The 17,294-nt window shown below is 35.4% G+C and overlaps 1 protein-coding gene across 2 annotated transcripts in view; it reads left to right on the top strand.

The window, feature by feature from the left end:
- LOC136042735 (uncharacterized) overlaps positions 1–17,294 on the top strand; it is a 48,403-nt gene that overhangs the window by 10,457 nt on the left and 20,652 nt on the right. For both annotated transcript variants that reach the window (XR_010621405.1, XM_065727699.1), the window contains exon 3: positions 7,476–8,607. Coding sequence is in view for 1 of the 2 variants with exons in the window: in XM_065727699.1 (XP_065583771.1) it covers positions 7,476–8,607 (1,132 nt within the window). In the remaining variant the exon portion in view is untranslated. The remainder of the gene's footprint in view (positions 1–7,475; positions 8,608–17,294) is intronic.

The raw sequence follows: 17,294 nt of genomic DNA, 5'->3' as shown, positions 1-17,294 counted from the left end.
TTGTTTTACAGTATATACAGTTTTTTTGTAGTAAACCTACCAAAAATGGTGGTTTTTGAAATTAAGAGGGGTGGGTATATCCCCTCTACTAATTGAGACCACTAGCTCTAGAAGACTGCAGTCTAATAATCAAATTCATTTGAACACTTCGAGTTTTACAGTAAAATTGATATGGAAAATATGCAAATAGCAAGAAAATTATTTAGGGTTCAAATTATTAACTGTTCTGTTCAATACTTCGAAAAAGTAAATATTCAAACAATTTTCTTAATTGTCATATTAACTTTGATTTATATTCATTTTTATAACCCCTATTTCTGCACTTTTAAATATCTTTGAAAACTGTTTTATGCTTCCAAATTTAATTCCTCGTCTTAAAAGCCTTAGCAAGTCATATCAGTTAATTTAAAATTTTCTCTTCCAGAAAGAGGGAAGAAGAAGTCCAACTCAAAGAGCAAAGTTTGTGGTTTACTTCAGACCACAAACATTCTGGGTGTATCAATGAGGAAAAAAAATATGAAAACGTAATGATAGTTTTGATACAACCACCCTCTGAAAAATACAAATTCTCCTTAAAGTTTTGACCTTTTTAGATCGTTTTGTGGCCAGAAATGTCAATATACCAATTTTAAGAAGAAAAAAACAATTAATTATGTTGCTATGGTATGGAAAATATGTAAATAAAGGAAAATCATTTAAGGTTCAAAATTTAACTGTGGCCTATTCTATTCTTGGAAAAAGTAAATAATTCAAGTAAATTTCTCAACTGTCATATTAACTTTGATTTATATTCATTTTGTATAACCCCTATTTGTGCAACTTGTCTTAGAAGCCATAGCAAGTCATATAAGTTAATTTAAAATTTACTCTGCCAGAAAGAGGGAAGGAGGTGTCCAACTCACAGAACCAAGTTTAAGGTTTACTTCAGACCACAAACATTCAGGGTGTGTCAATGAGAAAAAAAAAGAAAATGTAATGATAGTTTTGATACAACCACCCTCTGAAAAATAAAAATTCTTTTTAAAGTTTTGACCTGCTTAGATCGTTTTGTGGCCAGATAGGTCAACATACCAATTATAAGAAAAAACAAAAACAAAACAATTATGTAGCCAATTTCGAGGCTGGACCCCGACATTTAGCATGTTGCAGGCTTGCATAAATTGATTCTTGTTGAAAGTAGCGATCTCCAATCAAATCACATTTATTTGCTACTCTTTCCTTGGGAAAATGGAGGGCTTGTTAGGGAATACATATAAGGTTGAAGGTTCCTAATGACTTTTAATCAAAAGTTGCGTAATTTATGGTATATTTGTAGGTTTGTGCTAGGTTTTACGCCACGTTTTGTTGGCGTTGAAGATTTTGACAGTGGTGTTCTTGTAACATATTATTTTTTCTCACTTTTATTTTTCGCTTGTTCTGATTTTCGTTGTTGCTTGTCTTCTAACAGCACAACTCTAAGTTCTTCACTTCACTTTTATAACGTTCTGATACTTGCTTTCTTGCTATCGCTTGTAATACTGGCTGCCACTTATCTTCTATTCTCATATTTCTTTGGTCTTGCTGTGGCATATCTTTTTAGGCGCTTATTTGTTTGTTCTTCACTTTCATTTTTAATTCTTTCTACTCCTTGTTGTTGCATGTCTTGTAACCGCATATTTCTTTGTACTTCACTTTTGTTTTTTAATCGTGTTAGTTCTGGTTGCTGTTTATCTTTGAACCGAATTGTTCTTCACTTTTATTTTTGACTTGCTGCAATTCTTGCTGACGCAAGTATTCAGACTGTATAGTTCTTTGTTCTTCATTTTCGTTTGTCATTACTTTATTGACGTTTTTTCCATACTCTTTACCTTTGCTACACATATATATGACGTTAATCTTACGGTTTTTCTTGTTTAATTTTGCCTGAATCATAGACACTAAAAAAGATACAACCACTACAGAGGCAAATACGACTTATGTTTGCTCTTAAAATGTGCTCATAAATATGACATTACTTACGGTTATTTTTTCCAAATCAAGGCTCTTAACGAATATCCTTAAACTCATTACTTAAATAGATCGTTTTTTTTAGGCCAGTATATCCAAGATTGTCAATTTTTCGATAAATACCCAATTATTGCTCGTTTAACAAGATAAAATATATGTAGATATTTTGAATAATATCAGATATATAGTAATAATTTTGAATTTACCAAGTTAAAAAGAGAAAATTTTTAAAATAAATTTTGTTTTCAGTGTATTGCTAATTGTATTCTTGTTTAAAGAAGAAGTGGGGGGCGTCTGTCCTTCTTGTCTTAGTTTTTATTCGTTTTTAGTTTGACTCGGTTATTTATTGTAATTTGTCTTCATTTTTGGCTTTATTTGTTATGTAATTTGTGTTAGTTTTACGCTTGGAAAATTATTTGACTTTATTACAGGGCTTTTTTTTAAGGTTCCTCTTGACTTTTTTGAAAAAAAAAACGTTATTCACTTTCGCCATAATCCCAATTATTTCAAATTATGAAATTCATAACAGTTTCATATGTTATGAAATTGAAACATATGAAAACATAATTCCTATGGGAGCACCTCTATCAGGCCTACTCGCCAATATTTTCGTCGAGAATCTTGAAAATTGGGCCCTAGATTCGTATTTTCTTAATCATGTGTTTTGGGGACGTTTCATGGACGACGTAATTTCAGTTTGGAATTACGGCGAAAGTGAACTTAAAGGTTTTCTAGAACATTTAAATACTTACGATAGAAACCTGCAATTCACTCTAGAGACCGAAAGAGATGGAAAAATACCTTTTTTAGATGCATTGATAATACGCAGTGTGAATAAACTTGATTTTACGGTTTACAGAAAACCTACGCATAATAATAGATACCTTCACTTCAAATCTAACCATCCTCCACAGGTTAAAAGAGGTGTGGTAATATCTCTTGTGGATAGAGTACTTAATATCTGTTCAGAGCCGTATGTTAAAAAATAATTAAATTTTATTACAGACGTACTTTTTGGCACCGGTTACCCAATTTCTCCCATAAATACTGTTATTGCTCAAAGATTAAAGATGCATTCTTCTGAAGCCTTAAATCTCACACCAGTAAATGATTCGAATAAACCCACAAGCACGATTTACCTACCTTATATTCCGAAAATACTTCAAAACTGAAAAAAGTTTGTTTAAAGAACAATTTACGGGTTGTTTTCACAAGCAATTTAAGTATAACGAATCTTCTCAATTCTGGTAAGGATAAAACCCCAATTACTCGTCTACGAGGGGTGTATCAAATACCATGTAGTTGTGGAAATTATTACATTGGTCGAACCCACCAAAATTTAGGAACAAGATTACAGCAACACAAAGAAAGTATTGAAAAAGTATTAAAATCTAAAAATAACTCCATATATTTCGATTCAGCTTTAAGTAATCATATTTTTGAAAATCCAAACCATTATGTTCTATTTGACGAAACAATTCTAATTAGCAATGACCTAGGAATCAAACAAACTGTCCGTGAGGCAATCGAAATCAAACGAAACTTAAATAATAATACATCCCTAAATAGAGACTTGGGTGAATACACACTCAACCCTATGTACACAAAATTAATTATAGAAAATAATCTAATTCAAAATATAACAATAATTGGAACGAACAAAAACAAGCCCAATATCAAAAGAACTGTCAGATTAGCTGCAGAGAAGGCAAATATCACAATAAGAAATCATTCCAATTTTTAATAAATACAGTTAGTGAAATGAATGAACCTTTTTATCTTGTAAAATGTTAGCTTTTATCAGACAGTCTTGGCTGAACTTTTCGTTAAGAATTAATGATGCCAAGGCTATTTTAAAATAAAAAAAAACTAGATTTTTAACTGAGAACTTTTATTGTAAGTGTTTTATTGTTTTTTATTTTTTCTTTGCTGAAGACGGCCCTTAGATATAGGGCCGAAATGTTCAAATAGGTTTTGTTGGTTCACTGTCTTGGGAATAAAGTTTTCATTATTCTCTCTTTTGTTGTTGTATTATGGAAAGGCAGTGTGGTCTTCGTCAGTATTTATGCTTCATAATTGCCAATAATATATGTAGACAATAATCAACAACTTTTGTCCCTTCCCTTGGAGGCTTTGGGGGTCAAGACATCCTCAAATACATATTTATTAGATTTTCTGACTTTTATGGACAAAACGACTATATAATAATTTTGATCGGAACACTTTTGGAAAAATTGGCGTGGGAGTTGGCTATCTGCCTTTCAATATATTTCGTTATTTAAAAAGGGCAATATAATTTTGGATTCCTGACCAAATGAGCCCTGTTCCGATTTTCTAAGAGTAGATAACTGATTCGATACGATCAATCTTTGGGAAAAAATAATAATAAATAAACATGCATCCATGATCTTGGTTCTCGCAAAAGAATGCCAAAGTCATGTTTCTATTTATAGGAGCTTTAAACCTCTTTAGCTTGGTTCTCTGATATGCTGAATGTGGTGATGGGATTTAAATTAAGATTACTTGATCTTTTGAGTGTTTCCCCTCTCTGTCAAAAGTTGGGCAAATTTTCTTAGGCTTTCAACTTTTGATAGGTATCATTACGCTTATTTATTTGATATAGTCTGAATAAGCATCAAAATTTTATTCTTTTGATGTGTGGATTGTTACCGAAACTCTGTTTCTTACAGTTTTGGTTACTATTGAGCCGCATCGCTCCTTACTTACTCTTTGTTAGCACATACTGTTCATTTTTTTATTTTGACTCACGGTCTTACTAAAATAGAAAGATGTCCAGCTAAGGGGTTTTTTAGGAGCCTAAAGGGTGTAAATGTTAAATCCTTAGCACGTAAAAATCTTCTCTATTTGATTTAGTGTTGTAACTCGTAAAATTGGTCATGGCAAAATTGGGTATTTTACGCCTTTTACCGTAATTGTACGGACCCTCGTAAAATTGGTATTTTACGTAATTTTTGTATTTCACCGGTATTTCAGCGGTGTCTGGTATATTTTACGACACTTTGGGATCTGTAGAGCACAAAAGTGCAAAGAGGCTGGAAGAAAAAGTATTGGATATGATTTTGTTTTGTTTACAGCTGTGTTACCTGGTTTTTAAGGGCGTCCGTCTGGCTTAGATCTCTTGTTATCAGAACGATAAAGTGTATTATAGTTCAGGCAATTGTAATTTTAAAATGGTGAAATATTTGCTAAAATAAAATTAAATTAGTTCAGAGAACTGTTAAAGACAGAAAGGGCTACAAGCAAGACTGACATATGACAAACAAGAAAAAAACAGACAAGAATAAATGCATTTTTTATTTTAAAATTTTGAAATATTAGCTAAAATAAAATTAGATTAGCTCTGTGAACTGTTAAAGACAGAAAGGGCTACAAGCAAGACTGACATATGACAAACAAGAAAATAAAACAGACAAGAATAAAGGCAATTTTCATTTTAAAATGGTGAAATATTAGCTAAAATAAAATTAGATTAGCTCAGTGAACTGTTAAAGACAGAAAGGGCTATAAGCAAGATTGACACACGACAGACAAGAAAAGCAAATAACAAAATTAAATAGCTGAGAACAATGAAGGTAATGTCAGTCAGCGGACGAAGAAGAAACGAAAATGAAAGAGGCGGGGATTTCGTTAGGGATATCCGCCCAGCCGTCTCCAGTGCTAAAAAAAAGGAGATCTAACTTTTGGTTTAACTCTAACCGAGCGAAAGGAAGACTGAATCAACAAACCAAAAAACCAAGTGCGAATAAGTGAAAGCCTATTCACCAATTAGATTGGGCAAACATTTTCTGCTTAGCGATTGGCTTAACTCGTCTATTGACTTAATTCTCTAAAAGTGTGGTCAGATGATATCAATTTAAACTGAAGAAAAATTTTATTTGAATCCTTTAATTTTAAGTTGTTGTAAATTGGGTTTATGGGAATATCTCAAGTATCTCTATTTAAAGCAAAGTCTCTATTTATGGATTTTTTTTAAATTTCAATTGCCTTCCGAAACAATTGTGAGAAGCCATTTGGTTCAAATTTTTAAGTTACCTCATCAAAAGGAGCTACATGATCTAGATTTTTAACAATGTGGAGGGCCTAAGCAGGATCAATATTCTCATTTTTATTTTAAGTTACACATCTCAGAAAGATATTGTATTCATGCCGTCTTTTCCCCGAGAGCCGGCGTTTACCACTCTACCCCCGGAAAACACCCCCACGGAATATTAACTCCTCCTCTGCAGAAAATCCTTCCACCCTATTTTCCCCTTGGATAATTCCGGATTTTCATTAGAATAGAAATGGAAATTTCTACTATTCTGTTTAAGTCAGAAGCAACCGTATAGCATTGCCTATAGTAAAGAACCATAAGGGTTTAATGGATTAATATTCGTTCACTTATTTTTTCCCAGAGGTGCTTCATGTGGAAGGGGTCGTCGAATAAGCTTTGGGGCAGGGGGGGGGGGCTCAGTCAATTGGAAATTGAAAGTTCCAGTGCCCTTTTCTAAGGTCTAGCCTGCATTTCAGTGAATTTCTACTGAATAAACTGTTACTGACTACAGTGGCTATATTAAATTCTTATTCTAGTTCACCGGTCCTTATTTTTCAGCAGTTGTTTTGAAAGAATCTTCAGATAAATACAGAATTAGCTCTAAGGCAGAGACGATGGCAGGGTGGAGGTAGAAATTGAAATGTAATCCTCAAGACCGCATCCAGGACTTTCGTTTGGGAGGAAGGCTTCGGAACAGGCACAATCACCTGAATTAGGATCAAAATCTGAATAAGAGGAGTTAAATTTGCAAGCAAATCCTGTCGAGGACAGTCTCAGTGATTGTGAAAGTGACTGAATGCTCTGCTGTTATGATCCAGTGCTTAGTTAATCAAAGTCATCAAAGTGTTACAAACCTCTTTTTTAGTGGTATTCGGTACTTATATAAATAAATGAAAAATAACATGTATATGACTTGATGAATGTGGCTGAATACGGCTATTTAAATATGCAAGCCTGTTAGGGTAACATTTATTAGGTTTAAATGTAGAAAAAAAAATGACTAATATGATTTTACTCCCAAATAATGGTAATTTTCTTTTGAAAATGGATGTCCGAAATCAGGCACTCCAATTGCTGACATATATATATATATATATATATATATATATATATATATATATATATATATATATATATATATATATATATATATGTATATATATATATATATTTATATATATATATATATATATATATATATATACATATATATATACATATATACATATATATATACATATATATATACATATATATATAGGTCAATCATTTTAGATTCAACTAGTCTAAAATAAATGGAAGCAAAATTGAGTTTTCTATGTTATTGTAATTTCTTGCTAACCGTGATTTATTTGGACTGTTTCGAATTGAACCTTCTCTGTTAGATGTTTTTCATCTTCAGTGTCCTAACTGTCTAATTTTTCTCTCTGTGTAGGACTTTGGTCTGGATACTACAGAAACAGAATGGGAACAAGTATTGGATTGTTGGAAGCTTTTTTCAGACTACGTAAATCATCTAAGGTTCTACAAGTGTAAAATAAATGAAAGACAAATTGAGAGTTTCCTCTGCTCCTGTACTTCCTTAGTGAGCCTCACTGTGGATTTTTGTGATTGTGCTGATGGTGACACGGATACAGTTTGTGATTTAATAAACTTGGTAAGCGTAACTCATCTTGAAATTAAGGATACTGGACATAGTCCTTATTCTACTGATAAAGCCCTAATAAAATTGACCAATTTCATGCCAAAACTAGTTCACCTTTCTCTGTCTTTAATTGGCGTCGATAACATACCTGAATATAACCTAGATAGTCAAATGCTACCTAGACCCGAATACAACATAGTACGACGTATAGTTGAACCAAAATTTGCCACCATCGTTTCAATTAGTGTTGATCGAAACTGTATAAGCAGGGATCAATTGATTTGTTTGCTAAAAGAACCAGATTTGCGACTAACATCATTGAAGCTATATCAGTATGACATTGTTGATGACGCTGTAATCGACACCATCGCTACTCACCAAACCGAAATAGTCCATCTATTTATTAACATCTGTTATATTTCTACTGAACATTTCGACTTGCTCTGTCGTCACTTGGAAAAATTAGTAACGTTCCATTTCTATGGTACATTATCGGATTCTTGTTGGCTAGAGTCTTTAAAGTACTTCAAGGAACTTAGAACTCTTATAATAAAAGATTTAAATTTACATAATTTCAGCAATTTTCCAGAGCCAACAATTTTACAAAGATGGTTAGACAAACCACGGGATATACAGTTGACACATTTAGACATAGGCTTTAGTTTTCGTGATGACCTCTCCCAACCCACTCTTAACATTGCCAAGATGTGCCTCCGATTTGTTGCCTCACGACTCCTAAAATTGACATTTCTTCGTTTATCGTTGTGTCCTTTGGATGAAAACTTGTTTAGAGAAATAACTACTAATTTGATCAATTTGGTTGTTCTTAGAGTGCCTATGTGTAATATAAGCGATGATGCCTTAACCGGACTCGAACATATGGAAACTGACGCCTCCAAACCTCCGCTTCACCTTTTGAAAAGTACGTATATTTGTTTTTTATTGTAATTTAGCCAAAGTGAGTGAAGATCCTATGCAGGTTTTCAGTCTGTCCTTCAGAAGCTTCATTCACGGTAAAGTCATGTCGATTAAGTCACATTTGACCAAGGAAGCTATTGATTTTTTTTTTCTATGATCATCTATCTAAATTATGAAAAGAGATAAGAGCTACAAAACAATTATCTTATCAGTTAAAGTCAAAGTCGGGTAAATAGCTAAAAAGGGGGCCAAGTGTCAATTACACTTTTTTCTGGACATATCGTATTGAAGAAATTGTTGTAGAAACATTTGCAGCAGGTATGTTTGATTTGAAATGTAAGTTCTTATATATTTATATATATTTTTATGGCACTTGGTATTAGCCAAGTGTCATATAGCGATCGCAAATTCTGTTGGTCTGTCGGTCCCGGTTTTGCTAGGTCAGGCACTTCCAGATAGGCAAGGACGATGAAATTTGGCAGGCGTATCAGGTACCAGACTACAATAAATTAGAAATAGTCGTTTCCCCGATTCGACCATCTGGGGGGGGGGACGGTTAATTTGAAAAAATTGAAAATAATGAGGTATTTTTAACTTACGGACATGTGATCGGATCTTAATGAAATTTCCGATTTAGAAGGATATCGTATTTCAGAGCTCTTATTTTAAATCCCAACCGGATCCAATGGCATTGGTGGGAGTTGGAGGGTGAAACCTAAAATCTTGGAACACGCTTAGAGTGGAGGAATTGGGGTGAAACTCGGTGCAAAAACTAAGCACAAGTCCTAGATACGTGATTGACATAACCGGAACGGATCCGCTCTCTTTGGGTCAGTTGGGGGGGTAGGGTTAATTCTGAAAAATAAGAAAAAATGAGGTATTTTTAACTTACGAAGGAGTGATCGGATCTTAATGAAATTTCATATTTAGAAGTACCTTGTAACTTCGATCTCTTATTTTAAATCCCGACTGGATCCAGTGTCATTGGGGGGGGGGACCGAAAATCTTGGAAAAGGTTTAGAGCGGAAAGATCTGGATGAAACTTGGTGGGAAGAATAAGCACAAGTCCAAGATACGTGACTGACATAACCAGACCGGATCTACTTTCTTTGGGGGAGTTGGGGGGGGGGGGGGTGGCAATTCGGAAAAATTAGAAATGAAGTATTTGTAAATTACGAACCGGTAATCATATCTTGGTGAAATTTGATTTGAAGGATCTTGTGCTTCTGAGCTGTCATTTTAAATTCTGAACAGATCCAGTGACATTGGGGAAGTTTGAAGGGGAAACCGGAAATCTTGGAAAACGTGAAAATTGAGGTACTTTTTATCTTACGAATGGATGATCGGATCTTAGTGAAACTTAATATATAGAAAGATCTAATGTCTCAAATACTCCATTTCCAATTCAAATCGGATCTGTGGACATATGGGTTTGGAGGGCGGAAACAAATCTTGGAAACTGGAAATCTCGGAAAACGCTTAGAGTGGAGAAATGGGGATGGAACTTTATGGGAAGAATAAGCACAAGCTCTAGATATGTGATTGCCATTATAGTAAGGGATCCGCTCTCTTTGGGGAGTGGGGGGGGGAGGCTAAATCTGAAAAATAGAAAAATAGAGGTTTCTTAACTTAAAAACAAGTGACCAGATCTTAATGAAATTTGATATTTAGAAGGGACTCATGTCTTAGACCTCTTATTTTAAATCCCGACCTGATCTAGTGACATGGGGGGGGGGAAGTCGAGAGGAAAACCGGAAATTTTAGAAAATGCTTGGAGTGGAGAGAATGGGATGAAACTTGATGGGTAGAATAAGCAAATTTCGTAGATACGTGATTGACGTAACTGGACCCGATCTCTTTGGGGGAGCTAGGGAGGGTGTCGAGTGTTTTGGTGAGATTGGGGCTTTTGGATCAGGGCTGCCAATTTTTTTTAAGGAGTGTGTCATATTTTTTCCGAAAATGTGCTTTTTGTGTCATCTCAAATTCCATAATGTGTCACAAAATGTGTCATTTTTTTTGCCACAAGTGGTATCTTACTTAATTGTCAAATCTTTATTTAGAGTTTTTAATATGTAATCTTTTCCAAATCAGTTTAAAAAGGAGTAAACTTAATCTTAAACTATTATCTTGGGATCGAGACGTTCTTATGACGTCATGAAAGTAATAGGAACAATCGATTAAATTAATGTTACGCACTATGGATTTGTGTCTGGGCGGCCAACAAGGCAAGTTTACATTTATAAAAGTTTTAGGGACAATCATTTCCGACTGTAAATTAAAGACTTGTCGCATGACGTCGCAATCGTATTCGGCTAAGCTTTAGTTGACACCTTCGAAAATGGAAAATATAAGACCACAGTAGGTGCGTTTGAGCTTTTTAGTTTGCGAGCATAAAACTTGTCCAAGACCTGGATTCAATCGGGAAGAAATTCGTAAAAATGAAGTATAATACCTGAACACGCTTCTTCTTGTTTTAAAATGCTTTGTGCCTACTTTTATTCTCTTGTACAGTATGTCACTTTGACTCGGCAATTGGAACTTAGTTCCCAGAAAAAAACAGTTCCAAATTTCTGTCTATCAAGTTGTCTGTGGTTCATTGTGCCCTCATTGAAGCGTAACTTAAACCAACAATACTACTAAGCTGTCTTCCTGTCTTAATGGTTACAATAGCACATCTAATGGACCTAGAGGCCGAGAAAAATGTAAGCCAAAATCAATTGCATATTTGTACTAAAAATTACAGACGAATATCAGATATATAAGCACTGAACAACTTGGTAACATCTCATACACAGACCCCCCCTCCCCAGAACTTCAAGTATATTCGACCCTGGTTATATCTAGGGCTCATTGGTCTCTTCTTCTTTCTCCTTGTACCAGGCCATAAAATTCCTCCGTATATCGAAAGGAATTTCCCAGTCATGAACGGTTCCTGAGGTACGAGAGACCAGCTGCTTTGCATGCATCAGGGAGTCTATGATGTCGAGAAGTAGACTGTTCCTGAGTTTGGTTTTTATATTTGATAGAACTGAAAATTGACGTTTTGCAGCTGCAATGGAATGCGGGAGAGCACATGGATTTAGCATGAAAAGGGACAGTTCTTTGAACTGTGGCTTGCCTTGAGCATCTTTCATATTCAATAACGTCTTCCAAAAGATCGAAGGAGACATTTCAGTTCCCATGGTTCTGATAATCTCATCTCTGTGCTCACTCATCAAGATCCACTGAGTCTCTATTACATTCCTTGACCTTTCCACTTCACCTTCATGTTTCCCAGGTAAGCTGCTGAACCGACCAGTCAGTCCCACTAGAGTGTCAACTTTTCCGCTCAAAGCAGTCACTGGGTCTAAACAACCCAGAGCTTTTAAAGTGGGATCGGAATGATCAATTCTTTTCCTCATTTGTGTGATAACTTCTACAAGGAAGTTCAAGCAGTTCAGCCTAAACTGTTTGAGATCATTCAAGGGAATCACATCCTTGTATTTCAGCAAGTGTATTTCGGTATTTGGACCAAAAGAAATCTCGGAGATTTCCTTGAAACAGCCTGAGATCATGGGTACGTCAAAAGCATCGTCATTCTCTAAGATGTCAGTTTTGATAAAAGACTTCATGATAGACTTCATGGTTGCCTTTGAGCTGGAAAGGAGTTTGTGAATGCGAGTGTCACTACTCTGGAACTCCAAATTCAAGTAATTTATCTTGTTGAGCCTAAATGCAAGGAAATGAAAGTATGCCTTAGTCAAGGGCTCCTTCATATAAGACAAGATTTTGGCAGCTTTATCTCGTGATCTCTTGTCCCCAGCTGCATCTCCAAGACCGTGATTGGGGAAAAACATCACAAGGGCATGCCATTGCTCAAGAACACGAGAAATTGCCTGTTCCATCGAAAGCCACCGAGTATTTGATATTTGAAGCATCCGGTGTACCTTCAGTTCTGTAAATTGTTGAATTTCCTTCAGCTCTACAATACGTTTGGGGCTGTTAGCAACATAGTTGATCAAATCTCTCAGCATAGGCTCAAGGCCTTCTGGCAGTCACTTGCTTGCATGACTAGCAACTAGGGCAAGAGAATGACTGGTACATCCAAGAACAAATAGCTCAGGTAGTGCATCATCAACCATCCCCCCCCGGACTTCCAGCAATAAGCAGTGCCCCAAGTCCAGCTTGAACTCCCGTGTAACAGAAGCATTGTCAAAGCCAATACCGATCATCCGATTCAGTGGTATGCCAAGCTTTTTCAAATAGTTCACAATTAAAGTTTTCTGTCCAAGGCTGCTTGAATCTTCAACCTCCAGAATTCCTAAGAATTCTTCTTTGACTGCTTGAGTATTGGGGTGTTTGTACTTCACAATAATCACTAAAGATTTGATAGTCCCTCTGTCTGTTGTTTCATCAACGACCAAAGAGTAAAAGCTTTTGCTCAAGTCACGAGAAAGTCTGCTCCGTTCATATGGGGCAAGAACATTCTTCACAATCCCTGTGATCTTCGTCCGTTTCATCTGGACACTCTTCAGCACTCCAGAGTCTGGCGCAAATGCTTTCAAAAAAGGGATAAGCGTATTGGTTTTAATGAAAGGTATGTCTTCTGAGGCAAACCATGCTGATAAGCGGATTTCTGCATTGGTTACATCAATGTCTTTCTGCCTAACAGACATCATCACTCTGGATGTAGCTGCAGCTCCTGCTTCTTTGCACCTATCAATGTGACTCTTCGATTTTGTATGCCTCAAAATATTCTTTTTTGACCCCTTCAAAATCCGATGGCAGAACTTGCACCACGGCTGGTCTTTATTGTTGGGGGCTCTAGTTCAAACATGGCTGAGTTGCTTGTCATCCTCCCAGGCTTTAACAAAACCTCGTTTCGGTTTCTTCTTGGTTTTTCTTCCTATTTTCCTGGCTTGTGCTATTTCTGTCTCACTATTGCTGCTTCCACTGTCACTCACACAAGTATTAGCTGGTTCCTTTCCTACACCTTCACTTATGATTCCTACATCTTCACTAATTTCAGACATTTCACTTTCTGAGTAGTGGTCACTCAGTTCTAGATTGTCGGAAGCCATCTTTCTCTTTTTCTTGGTTTTCTGTTCTGTGCTCAGACCTCCACTATTTTCAGGCTCACTGTCAGTACCACTGCTCAGTTGATATGTATGTTTGGACTTATTAATGCTTCCTGCCACGTTTTCAGTATCAAGAACAGATCTCTACTTACTTTTCCCTGACATTACCACTGCAGGACCACCAAAAGGATTGTTGTTTTTAAGCAAAACTGTCTCTCGGTTTCTTAGACTGGTTTCAATAGCACTACGTTCACCAACCATTTTGTCTGAAGTGCTAGGAACATCAATGACAACTCTCTTGTCACTTGCCAGCTGCTTGCTTTATTCACTTATTCTTCCCTGTCTTTCAGTGCACTCTATTCCTTCTTCCTTCTTCTTCTTTTTTAGAAAAAAGTCCAGTATCTGACTCTGAGCCCGTTTTTTCGGTAAATTCTTAGTTTCTTCCATACTAGAAGCCAAACAATTTCAATTTTCAGAGAATTTATCTGCAAAGTAAATCAGAGTCTTTAATATCCTTCTATTGCAGAATCAATGCTTTCTGACTTTACATAGCTTTATTAGTAATCATCTACTAGTTGAGTAACCACAGACAGACAAACTATTAAGTTAGATCATTTAGAGGTTGTAAAAATCATCATCAATTACCTTCCCATGCTTCATTTTAGGGAAGCAAATCATATCATAATCACAACTAGGCCCATGTCTCTTAGTTTTAGATTATTTCAGAACATGCTTGAACATTAACACCTACTTAGTAGTAGGTGTTAATTAACACCTACTACTAGGCATTAACAGCCTAACCTCAAATAGGCGTTTGTACCATTTTTATTCAAGTAGAAACAGAACCTAAAACTCAAAATTATACCTTAAAATCAAGATGAAAGATTGTTTTGCATAAGCTTATTGACTGGCTCTCACAGACACTCAGAAATACTAAGATTTTAACAAAAATTTTGTAGAAACAGCACTAGAAAATCAATACTATACATTAGAATCAAGAGGAAATACTGTATTGCCTAAACTCATTGCTTGGCTCTCACAGATAATACTGAGTTGGTTTTTGCAGTTTCTATTCCGTATCTGTGACACTAATTCCTGTGAGAGTATCAGAGGATCAAGCTCTGAGTTTTGGGACGTAGGACTTCTCCTCTTTTATTTAATACAGCAGAGGTTTGCTATGTGAACATTTGTTGATGGTAAACTTTGCCATTTTCCTGCACTTGTTGTGTCTAAATCGAACTATCAGTTAGGGAAAGTAGGTAATAAATGGTATCTGAAAAGATCTTTATAGGTGTTTTGGAACTTCATTTTACCATTTACCCCAAAACTGCCCTGTTCACATCAATGTAACTGTTCACCTCTACCTATACTGTATACAACTTAGAGTATTTGGTTCTCTTTTCAGTGTTTTCAGGAATATGTTACCAGTTTTCAGGTGTGGCACATCCCTAAAATAGGATGTGGGTACTTTCGAGATTACTCCTAAAAATGGTAATCTACCTGAAAACAGGGTTTTAGGGACCTATTTTGAGGAGTACATTAGAGGTGTTCTTATTTGAATGTTTGTTCAAATCTAAGCTTTTGAAGATCAGAATGTGATTCTCCTATATTTAAGCTTTGATTTGAGGCCAAAATCATCTCTCCATCTTGTCTCTAAGCATTTTAAATCTTTTTTAGAAAACAATATCAACTGTTGACTTTAGGGTTTTGTCCATCTAGTAGCCAAATTGGAACTATGTGCTTCAATGAAATTCTATGACACTGGGTGGTTTTGAGCTGGTTTGGGTGCATGGGGAACCCCAGCAAGTGAGTTAGATGGGAAAGTGTTAATATGATCATCAAGGTTATAGTCTAATAGACCTATTATTGCTGTAGAATGCTGAATTTTCCTCCTTAGTATCAGTAAATTTTTGTAGGCAAGTTCAGCCACTTTTTTAAATTGAAAATTAAGAAATAATATTAAATAGCTAGGTTAGGGGAGTATGGCATAATAAAACACAATTTTGTCCTGAATACAGTGGTATTTAAAAAAAAAATTTTTAGAGATGTCTTAGACATGTAAAACTGAAAAGGAAAATTCACAGCAATTCATGCTTCTATTACAAAAAATTGCCAATTTGTGCCATTAGGTGTTTATGTGGCTACCCTAACAAAATTCAATTACAACTTAGCCAAAGTAACTAAAGACAACCCCTGAAAAACCTTGGAATAGACATTTTGGATCTTCATTCTACTATTTAGACAAAAAGAGCAAAAAAACAGTGTTCAAATCTAAGTAACTAAGTACCTAAATAACCATAATAAGCTTATCCCTATCCACAGGAGGGGTACCTGACCTTGTTTTTACACTACCTCAATTTTTGCCATGAAAATGTTAAAATTATATGTACAAGCTGTCCTGACAGTCCAGAGGCAAAATATGACTTTTCTCAAAGTCATGTACCCAAAGTTATTCAAATTCTGTGCCTTTTGTCAATCTATTAGATGTTTTAAAAAGCCGTTTTCTGGCTTTTCACTTTGTTAACTCTTCCTTTTTCACCTTTTTTAAGTGAAACAAGGTAAGGTTAGAATGAAGCAATCTTGTTTGAAAATAGAAGTATGGTCCATTAGAAATGTTGAAGCTATATTTATTTACTCAATATGTAAGACATTCAACTAGCTTCAATCTAGTATTTTTGTCATATTTGTTGGTGCCTTTTTAAGCCAGATAGATTATTCTGAAGGAAAGACTTCTCTGCAAATTTGTAATCTTGTCCAACGTGGGATATCCCTCCTGTATTCCTAAAAATGGGAGTTGCTACTTATACATACAGCTTTAGTAAACTGCATGCTGTTTACTTTTTACCATTAAGTACTTACCAGTTGGTTACATCACATACTCAATCAAAAAGCTAAGATATTAGCGTGCATTTTGATTTGAAATTTCTGCCTATGACTGTTTTCTTCGCGTGGTTTAAATTTTACATATGGTGGTGGCATCTGTCCACCGCACTGTTTGTACACTACTGACACCTTTAGGTAGCACTATTCCCTTCTGTTAATTTGTAGCTTTTCTGGTAGAAAACTGAAATTTTACTTTTCTTTTATTACCATTTAAAAAACAAGACTTGGATGACAAAAATGTGTCATTTTTTTATTGAAAAATGTGTCATTTCCGCCGATTGTGTCATTTTTTATTGAAAAACGTGTCATTTTCGTCGATTGTGTCATAATTTCGACTGAATGTGTCATTGTGTCATGCAACATCAAATTGTGTCATTTTGACACAAAATGTGTCAATTTGGCAGCCCTGTTCTGGATGTGCTAGGACGATGAAAATTGGTAGACTTGTCAGGGACCTGCACAAATTGACTTGATAAAGTTGTTTTCCCCAATTCTACAATCTGGGGGACTGAGAGTGAAGAAAAATTAGAAAATGAGGCATTTTAAACTTACGAGTGGGTGATCGGTCTTAATGAATTTTGGTATTTAGAAGGACCTTATGTCTCAGAGCTCTTATTTTAAATCCCTACCGCCATTAACCCCCGGTTTTTTTCTTTTAAATCAGTCTATTGAATACTAGAATTTCACTATAGCTCATGCCATATGAGCTCTTGGCTCTTCCGACCTCGTCACAAGTGCCATATGTGCTCTT

Source organism: Artemia franciscana, unplaced genomic scaffold (genome assembly GCF_032884065.1).
Source record: "Artemia franciscana unplaced genomic scaffold, ASM3288406v1 Scaffold_188, whole genome shotgun sequence".
In the NCBI taxonomy this organism is placed as follows: Eukaryota; Metazoa; Arthropoda; class Branchiopoda; order Anostraca; family Artemiidae; genus Artemia; species Artemia franciscana.
Note: the sequence above shows the minus strand (reverse complement) of the source record. Positions and strands in the feature narration are given on the sequence as shown.